Source organism: Hermetia illucens, chromosome 6, assembly GCF_905115235.1.
Source record: "Hermetia illucens chromosome 6, iHerIll2.2.curated.20191125, whole genome shotgun sequence".
NCBI classification, from domain to species: domain Eukaryota; kingdom Metazoa; phylum Arthropoda; class Insecta; order Diptera; family Stratiomyidae; genus Hermetia; species Hermetia illucens.
Window position 1 is genome coordinate 52,562,499 of NC_051854.1, and position 10,746 is coordinate 52,573,244.

Below are 10,746 nucleotides of genomic sequence, written 5' to 3' on the forward strand. Positions count from 1 at the left end.
GAGCGCGAGTTAAATATGGACGCCACACAGTTTGCCGAATTTTTACGTGTGCAGGCGGAGTAACAAACCGCCATCCTAAAAATTCTTGAAAATTTCGCTACCGTGACGGTGGTAGAGAAAACATCTCTACAGAGGTAAAAAAACAAAACATCCTAAAAAACTTTTAATGTGAGAAATATGATGGCGTTACAACGGCTAGTGTTTTCGTAGATTATTTTGAAGCCCAGTGCCACATGTGGGGAATCGCGGATGATATAAGTTCGAAAAGAGAATTATTCGTATCATGTCTAAAGCCGGAAACCTATCGTGAACTAAAAATTGCATTTGCGGACGCAAAGAAAAATTTGAAAACCTGACTTACACGGAAATTGCGGAAAAATTCGTGAAGCTTTTTGAACGAAAAACCACGCGCTTCAAAGCTCTAACGAACTTTTGGAATTGTGTGAGGAAAAAAGATGAGTCATTCGAATCTTACGTGAACAGGCTAAAAGACATAAGTCGCGATTGTGGCTACGACGGCGACATGCTAGAACGTCAATTACGTGATCGGTTTGCAACGGGTCTCAACCATCCCCGACTTGAAGTGGAATTGAAACAAAGGTGGCCAGAGCTAAAAACATTCGATGATATTGAAGGCATAGAAAACGAAGTGTCGTTCGCGGAAGTTTTCAAAATAGCGCTATCAAGAGAGTTGGCGGAAAAAGACATTGTAGAAAGTGAATGCGCGGAAGTGAAAAAGATAGTAAAACGTCGTGCGAAAATCGGTAAGCGGATCCGAATTTTGTCGGAAGAACAATGTTTAAGATGTGGTGCGCGTGAAAGACATTCAAAAGACAACTGCAAGGCGGCGAATCACAATTGTGAAGCGTGTGGCAAACGTGGACATTACGGGTCGTGCTGTATAAGAAAAGGCAGAGCTAAATTGATCGCGAGAGACAAAAAGAAACAACAGCGTATTTACAACGTAAAAAATAGTGATACATCTATTTCGAGTTGTGAGCAAGTTTTTAAAGTAATGAGTGCCATTGCTAAGAAAAGAAACATTGACGTTAAGATAAACGGTGTCACGTGTACGATGGACTGGGATCCGGGCGCGTCAGTTTCCATTATAAGTACAGATTTTTGGAAACAGATCGGATCACCAATGCTTAAAGGGAAGCCAAAACTACGGGCTTACGGCAATTTCGATTTACCTTGCCAAGGGGAAGCTACAGTGACAGTGACGCTGAACAAGCGAACGCGATCTTTGAAAGTAGTCGTGGTGGACAACGCGAATCCAATGTTATTTGGCTTAGAGTGGAATGAAGCCTTCAATTTGCCACTGCCCGAACCAGTGTACAACGTAGATCGTGTCAACAACCACGTGCAGCCGACAACGAAACCACTGCATCAGAAGTTAAATGACATATTGGAAGAGAACAAGCAGCTATTCGAAGAAGGACTGGGAAAAATAAATAACTACCAAGTTAAAATTCACGTAAAGGAAACAGCAACACCAACACATATTCCAGCCAGGCCAGTCCGATTCGGAATTCAAAAAAGCGTGGAATTCGAACTTGAAAGGTTACAGCAGCTTGGAATTATCTCACCTGTTGACCCCAACGAAACACCGATCGAATGGGCAACACCCACTGTCAACGTGGTTAAACGAAACGGAAATATACGTATTTGTGGTGATTTTCGTGTTACACTGAATCCAGCACTAGTAACAATACGACATCCAGTACCAACATTCGAAAACATCCGTCAGCAGCTTGCCAAGGGTGAGAAGTACACGAAATTAGATCTACGCGATGCCTATCTACAATTCGAGATTAGTCCAGAGTCAAGAAAATACCTAATCATATCCACACACAAAGGGTATTTTCAGTATAACCGTATGACTCCTGGTATATCGAGTGCACCCGGAACATTTCAAAATTATATGGAAAATCTACATAGGCATTACAGGTCCAGATGAAGATAGCCATCTAAGATCATTAAGAGAAGTTTTTAAACGTCTGCATGAAGCTGGTTTTCGTATCGAAAAGAACAAATGTAGCTTTTTTCAAGACAGTATCGACTATTTGGGCCATCAATTCAACCGAAAAGGGATCTATCCAGTGGAAGACAAGCTGATAGCAATAAAAAATGCTGCAATACCCACTAACAAGAAGGAGTTACGATCCTTTCTGGGATTGGTCAATTTTTACGAGAAATTCATACCCAACTTACATGGAGCATGTTCCGAACTACACGCATTAACTGGTACAAAGTCGCAATGGCGATGGTCAATAAAGGAACAGAAACAATTTGATAATGTTAAACATATGATAGCTAGCGCCCGTCATCTAACTCCTTACGATCACACAAAACCGCTTTATTTGGCAACAGACGCATCCGATGTAGGCCTTGGTGTTGTTTTATATCATCAGGACGAGGCTAACAACGAGTTACCTATCGCCTACGCGTCACGAAAATTGAACGGAGCAGAACAAAAATATGCTACCATTGACAAGGAGGCATTAGCAATATTTTTCGCCGTGAAGAAATTTGATCCATATTTACGTGGGACAAAGTTTACATTAATTACGGATCACAAGCCGCTTCAACACCTGTTGGGAGACAAACGAAATTTGCAAAAAATCGTAAACAACCGTCTGACGAGATGGGCACATGAAGCAATTTCGGAGGAAGCGCAGAAGATTCATAAAATTTATGCGGTAATTCAAATACGGAAGCTTGATGATATTGTACTAACAGAACAGGAACTTAGGAAGCAGACGAAACATAACCTAATATTACGACGAGTAATTGAGTTAATTGAGCGTCACTGGCCAGACACGAAGTGTATCAACAACGAGCTGAAACCATACTACGACAAACGGGAGGAACTATCATACGAAAACGGTATTTTGATGTGGCAAGGACGAATTATCGTGCCCGATAATCTTCAAGAAGTAACATTGAGGCATCTTCATAGAGGGCATCCAGGCATTGGCTCTATGCGTGTGTCAGCGAGGTACTATGTATGGTGGCCGAACATCGACAAGGACGTGGAACATACAGTGAAATCATGCATGGCATGTCAACGTCAACGCCCAAAACAATCTGAACTGCCAATCTACTTTTGGTCCCTGCCAGAGCATTGTTGGCAACGACTGCATGTGGATTTTGCAGGTCCCTTCGAAGGAAAAATGTGGATTGTGCTTGTTGATGCTTTATCAAAGTGGGTAGAAGCAGATGTACTTTATGCTGCCACCACAAGAACTTTGTGCGAAGTCCTAGAGGAGAAGTTTATAACATTTGGTTATCCGGAAATTATCGTGTCGGATAATGGTAGTCAATTTACGTCAGAAGAGTTTCGAAATTATTGTCAAAGTCATGGAATAAAACATGTAACGTCTTCACCGTACCATCCGAAAACCAACGGACTAGCCGAACGATTCGTACGAACATTCAAGGAGCGCATGAAAGCCAGTGAATATGATGGTTTATCACAACGTCAGCGCTTGCGCACATTTCTATTTACATATCGAAACACACCACACTCCTTTACAGGGAAGGCACCATCTGAATTTTTGCTAGGTCGACGCCTGCGAACTTTATTTGACAATCTGAAGCCTAATGTGCGGCGAGAGATGCATTTTAAACATGTAAAACAAAATCTTCAAGCAGAGCAGTCTAACAGAGAGTTCCAACCAGCACAACCAGTATTCGTAAAGACAGACATCGAGAAAATGTGGGAACCAGCCAACATAGTCGAAAGAACAAATCGATATTCCTACCGTGTTCGAACAAAGGACGGTGTAGAAAGAAGACGACATGCGGATCATATCCGAGAACGGAGGGTAATACCACCATCAATCGACTTCCGGGATGTCTCAGATTTTAAGCGAAACAGTTTCCATTACCAATCTGCAAGCCCGACAGCAAATGATGAACAGGAACATCAGCAGTCTATGCAGCCCGCTATACCGTCGCATGAAAACGGAAACATGAGTGAACAAGGACAACACACCGAAGCACACCAAATTGAACCTCCAGTACGGCGAAGCCAACGGCTAAGAAATCGACCCAAGAGACTAGTCGAAGAGATGTAAAATTACTGAAGGAAGGAGAAATGTAACAGTGTGAACTAACCATTAAATGTAATACATAGTGTGAATTAACAATTAAGTTTACTACAACTGTATTTAATATACATTCAACTGTCAAATAAACATGATTCCACAACACAAACTAGAAAACGCTGGGGTAGACTGACTCGAACTGGTGATGTAATTGTCGATAAGAAGAGCACGTTCTGCGAGACAGTCCAGAGAATTCTGTGCACGAAAGTACTAGTTTCGAGCCTAGAACTTATATGCACCTTTGAAGTAAGACATCCGAGTTGTCTAACGAACACGGAAGTGGTAGAAGAAGCAATAAAAAGGGATTACTCAGATCTAAGCTACCTCAAGGCGGAAGTTACATTTGTCAATTCTAGAGGAAAAAAATTGGCGGCCAGTCGGTGAGCTAACTTCTTCATTGCGGGAAAATAAAGATCAGGTGGATAATATCCAGGATAAGGCGAAGGAGAGTTCCAACTCGGTGTTTTAAGCGGTGAGCTTAATGGCACATAGCAAGGGTAGGACAAAAGCAATTTAGGTTACAAATGTGGTGAACCCAGAAAGATGTGGCTCATATTCCCGTTCCGAGAGGTGCCGGGTGCTCAGAAAGTGAAAAGTCAAGTACCATGACCCGCATCCTACAAGCGAACATGCATAGGAGTGCTCACAACCTGATGGTGCATGGTACAAGAAGGAAGAGCTGACTATTGCTTCTCAGCGGGCAGTACCGAGATAGGAGCTCACCATCGATATGACGATATATCTAGCACTGCTGCTACCTGGGGGATCTCGAGGACACCAAATATTGGAGATGGTCACGAGGACAGGACTTATTGTCTTAAATACTGGCAGCACTCTGACATTCCAACGCTTTGGTTACGAGCATACTATCTTTCTCTTGTGTAACCTTTTTTACGGAGCCCTTAGTGTCAGCAGTGCAACGATGAAAGGTACTGCAAGATTTCACGGCTAGTGATCATCAGTACATTTTCTTCGAATTGGCAAACGGTTTCTCCCAATATTCTAACGTCCGGCAAGTACCTAATAACGAGAAAATTGACGTTGGAAAATTTGCCGAAGCTCTCTCAATAGAGATAAATGAGCCATAACATCCATGCGCGGATAGAAGAACTGCCACTAAAAAGCAATCAGCCTTATCACTGCAGCTTATATAGGAAACTCCATCTCGGAAAGTTACCTATGTACTGGTGGACGGCTGAAATTGAAAGTCTACGAAGAAATTGTCGTAGACTTCGGAGGATTACCGAGTGTGCAAGAGGCCAAGATGAGGTAGCCCTTAGATCCGTAGAATATAAGGCAGATAAAAAGAAATTACGCCATGATATTAGCAACACACTGCGGCCAGGAAGAAAGCCTCAAGTACAAGGTGTCTCAAAAGAAATTTTATATTTATTTAGCTTACTGCGTGAACGCAACGTGTTGTACGTGCGAGAGTTTTACAAAAACGGCAATTCGGCAACTGTAGCGCGTAGAAAATTTTGCAGTATTCGAGGTTTTTGCCACTTAAATGATGCGCCAAGCATTCCTCTTATTCGATATTGGGTTAAAAAGTTTGAAGAGACTGGTACATCATCAACATCATCAACGGCGCAACAACCGGTATCCGGTCTAGGCCTGCCTTAATAAGGAACTCCAGACATCCCGGTTTTGCGCCGAGGTCCACCAATTCGATATCCCTAAAAGCTGTCTGGCGTCCTGGCCCACGCCATCGCTCCATCTTAGGCAGGGTCTGCCTCGTCTTCTTTTCCTACCATAGATATTGCCCTTATAGACTTTCCGGGTGGGATCATCTTCATCCATACGGATTAAGTGACCCGCCCACCGTAACCTATTGAGCCGGATTTTATCCACAACCGGACGGTCATGGTATCGCTCATAGATTTCGTCATTGTGTAGGCTACGGAATCGTCCATCCTCATGTAGGGGGCCAAAAATTCTTCGGAGGATTCTTCTCTCGAACGCGGCCAAGAGTTCGCAATTTTTCTTGCTAAGAACCCAAGTTTCCGAGGAATACATGAGGACTGGCAAGATCATAGTCTTGTACAGTAAGAGCTTTGACCCTATGGTGAGACGTTTCGAGCGGAACAGTCTTTGTAAGCTGAAGTAGGCTCTGTTGGCTGACAACAACCGTGCGCGGATTTCATCATCGTAGTTGTTATCGGTTGTGATTTGACCCTAGATAGGAGAAATTTTCAACGGTCCCAAAGTTGTATTCCCCTATCCTTATTCTTGTTCGTGCTTGTGTTTGACCAGTGCGGTTTGATGTTGTTGGTTGATTCGTCTTCGGTGCTGACGTTGCCACCATGTATTTTGTCTTGCCTTCATTGATGTGCAGCCCAAGATCTCGCGCCGCCTGCTCGATCTGGATGAAGGCAGTTTGAACGTCTCGGGTGGTTCTTCCCATGATGTCGATATCGTCAGCATAGGCCAGTAGTTGGGTGGACTTGAAGAGGATCGTACCTCTTGCATTCACCTCAGCATCACGGATCACCTTCTCGAGGGCCAGGTTAAAGAGGACGCATGATAGCGCATCCCCTTGTCGTAGACCGTTGTTGATGTCGAATGGTCTTGAGAGTGATCCTGCTGCTTTTATCTGGCCTCGCACATTGGTCAGGGTCAGCCTAGTCAGTCTTATTAATATCGTCGGGATACCGAATTCTCTCATGGCCGTGTACAGTTTTACCCTGGCTATGCTATCATAGGCGGCTTTAAAGTCGATGAACAGATGGTGCAACTGTTGTCCATATTCCAACAGTTTTTCCATCGCCTGCCGCAGAGAGAAAATCTGATCTGTTTCTGATTTGCCTGGAGTGAAGCCTCTTTGGTATGGGCCAATGATGTTCTGGGCGTATGGGGCTATCCGGCCTAGCAAGATAGTGGAGAATATCTTATAGATGGTACTCAGCAACGTGATACCTCTATAATTGCTGCACTGTGTGATATCTCTCTTTTTATGTATGAGACAGATTATGCCTCGCTGCCAATCGTCAGGCATTGATTCGCTGTCCCATACCTTGAGCACAAGTTGGTGAACCACTTGGTGTAACTGGTCGCCTCCATATTTAACTGATTCGGCTGTAATTCCATCGGCTCCTGGCGACTTATGATTTTTTAGCCGATGAATTGCATGGACTGTTTCTCCTAAACTTGGTGGTGGCAGTATTTGTCCGTCGTCTTCAGTTGGCGGGACCTCCAACTCGCCGATGTTCTGGTTGTTCAGTAGCTCATCAAAGTACTCAACCCATCGCTCTAATATGCCTATTCTGTCGGAAATCAGATTTCCCTCTTTGTCTCGGCAGGATGAGCATCGAGGTGTATAAGGCTTCATCCTGCTGACTTGTTGGTAAAACTTCCGCGCCTGGTGCGGTTGCTCCCTGTACTTTTCTAGTTCACAGACTTGTTGGTTCTCCCAGGCTTCCTTTTTCCGTCTGTGAAGTCGCTTCTCCGCTCGACGGAGTTCGTGATAAGTCTCTGCGCGTGCCCGCGTTCTTTGAGAATGCAACATTACTCGGTATGCGGCATTCTTCCGTTCCGTTGCTAGCTTACATTCATCGTCAAACCAGCCGTTCTGACTCCTTTTGCGGCTGGGGCCAAGTATATTTGTGGCCGTATCCATGATAACGTTCTTCAGGTGGTTGTGAAGATCATTAGTTGATGCTTCATCTCCAGGTCCTCTATTGACTGCGGTTATTGCGGCATCCATTTCCCTCTTATAGGTGTCGCGGAGGGTTGTGTTGTGGATGGCTTCAGTGTTCACTCTCACCTGATTGTCAGAGGGGATTCTAGGTGGTATTGTTATTCGAGCTCGGAGCACCATGTCAACGAGATAGTGATCCGAGTCTATATTGGCCCCCCTCTATGTTCTGACATTCATCAAGGCTGAGAGGTGGTGGCTTTCGATCAACACGTGGTCAATTTGGTTGAAAGAGTTCCCGTCTGGAGAGGCCCAAGTATGTTTGTGGACCGCTTTCCGCGCAAACCAGGTACTTCCAACAACCATTTCGTGTGACCCTGCTAATTGAATAGTCCGCAGTCCGTTATCATTTGTTTTTTCGTGTAAGCTATGGGAGCCAACGTATCGCCTGAATACGGGCTCCTTCCCTACTTGGCTGTTAAAATCCCCAAGTATGATTTTGATATCATATCTGGGACAGGCTTCGAGGGTTCTTTCTACTGCCTCGTAGAAGGTATCCTTCTCCGACTCTGCAGTCTCCTCTGTAGGGGCGTGAACGTTTATGAGGCTTATATTTCTAAGCTTGCCTTGCAAGCGCAGAGTGCATAGCCGTTCGCTTAAACTTTCAAAGCCGATAACAGCAGGTTTAATTTTTTGGCTGACTAAGAAACCTACTCCCAGCACATGGTTTACTGGATGGCCGCTATAATATATGGTGTAGTGGCTCTTCTCCAGGAAACCGGTCCCTGTCCACGCATCTCTTGCAACGCTGTTACATCAGCCCTATATTGGGACAGGGTATCGGCTAGCTGCTTATCAGCTTCATCTCTATACAGGGAGCGCACGTTCCATGAGAAAATGCGCAAATCGTTGTTCCTTTGTCGTTGCCGGGTCCGTCGTTTTAAAATCCGTCCTATCCGAGGCTCCTGTTGTGGCTTCGTAACAAGTTGTTTTCCGTGTAGGGTTGTCAGCCCTACCCAACCCCCAACCTGGAGGACCAGTTGGTACAATTTGTCCCGTTTTTAGGCGCGGGAGACTCGCCTTCATCCTTCTCCGTCTGCAGCTTTTCGTCAAGAAAGAGCTCCCAGCGGTCACCACGTGGAGGTGGAGATAGGGTTTGGTAGTAGAGCTGTTGGTGTTGGTTCAGCAGGCATTTCCCAGGTTTTATGCTCCATCGTGGGTACCAATCCACGTTTCGCCCCGGGACCTATATTACCCTTTGACCACCCTGGTACAACGCTGGATAAATCAAAATCCGGGCGACCTAGGTCATCAAGAACGGTAGAAAACGTGGAGAATGTTAATCAGTCTGTTTGTGATGACCCGAACCTTTCAATTCGGAAGCGCGCAAGTGCTTTAATTGTGCATAGATCATCATTACATTGCATTCTGCACAAAGACCTAAAGCTGCAAATTCAATTGCAAGAATTAAAGCCCCAAAATGCCAGCCAGAGACTTAATTTCGTAAATCAGGTGATTGAGCGATTTTTAACGTTTACCAACATTTTGTTTTCGGATGAAGCCCATTTTCATCTTAATGACCACGTAAATAAGCAGAACTGCCGCTACTGGAGTGCAACGAATCCGAAACGCAAACATCAGAAACCTCTACATTCGCCTAAAGTGATCGTATGGGCTGCGATATCGGCGCGAGGAATTATCGGTCCTAACTTTTTTGAAGACGAAAGGGGGCGTGCAGTTACAGTGAATTCAGAGCGTTATGTGGAGATGTTAGACAACTTCTCGGTACCTGAACTGCAAAACTTTCCTGGTTATAACCAAAGAACATGGTTCCAACAGGACGTGAAATTTTCTCAGGCAAATTGATCTCCCGGTGACATAAATTGGCCTCCACGCAGTCCAGATTTAACCCAACCCAACCCAACTTCATTGACGCATATATCCATCACGAAATGCCAGCCATCACTGAGTCCACCTGCCGAGACGTCATAAGTAATTTTACTGTTCGATTAAATGAGTGCCGAGAACGCGAGGGCTACATTTAGACGATATTATTTTTTTTTTAATCGATCCACTAAATATAAAATTTCTTTTGAGACGCCTTGTATAAGCTGGTTGCCTATCGATTACCCTGTTCCATGGAAGCAGTTTAGATGGAACAAATCGTGCAGAACCTTTTTCCTGTCTACTTCATCTGAGCTGACGTTGCCGGTGCGAGGGTGAGCACTCAGGAATGCCCACTCTTCACTGCAAGGGAACTAGAGGAACCGGTTCTGTCCATGAAGGACAAAATAGCACCAGAACCAGATGGAGTTCCCAGCAAAGTACTGAAACTTGGATGCAAGTATAAGCCGGGCTTGCGGATATTGAAGGACTATTTAAAGGACCGTGCCTTGCTCTACGAGATTCGGGAAGGACAGGGCAAAATGAAGATCACATAGGGAACGGCTCAGGATTCTATCTTTTGTCCGGCCTTTGGAACGCCTTATACGATAGTTTTCTAAGACTCGAGATGCCTGATGAATCGCATCTAGTCGGATACGCAGAAAGTCGAAGCGCCACCGCCCTGATCTTTTGATGGAAGGTTGTCAAGTGTCTCCGGGCAAAATAATTGAGATCATGCTGCAGAGCGAGGGCACGTGGAACCAAGTGACACGTTAGACTCAAGGCATATTTGAGGCTACAAGGAGAATAGGATAGGAGAATGCCAGAGTAGCGGAGGCTCTCTGAACTACGAGTTTGCGCTCCTACACTGAATAGACCTGCCCTGCTTTTCCTTCCTTTCCCCGAAAAAAAAAACGAAAATGATGGAAGCTGACTTTTACTTTTACTTTTACCCCCAGGCGTTTACTCTTAGCATATTGGATAGGGGTAGATTTGATCCAAACGGTAACAAATGAAGTCATAAATTGAGGTTCCTGGACAAAACAACCAAAATATTAGAACGCCCATGACTCGCGGCACTTGCTATGTATTGTTCACAATTTCAAACACCAAAAC

The 10,746-nt window shown here is 44.7% G+C and overlaps 1 protein-coding gene across 1 annotated transcript; it reads left to right on the top strand.

Moving 5' to 3' along the window:
* Window positions 1–523: 523 nt before the first annotated feature.
* Window positions 524–4,082, top strand: LOC119660015 (uncharacterized protein K02A2.6-like). Its single transcript, XM_038068393.1, has 2 exons — window positions 524–1,889; window positions 1,942–4,082. Exons 1-2 carry the CDS (start codon window positions 524–526, stop codon window positions 4,080–4,082), a joined length of 3,507 nt encoding a protein of 1,168 aa, XP_037924321.1.
* Window positions 4,083–10,746: the final 6,664 nt, after the last annotated feature.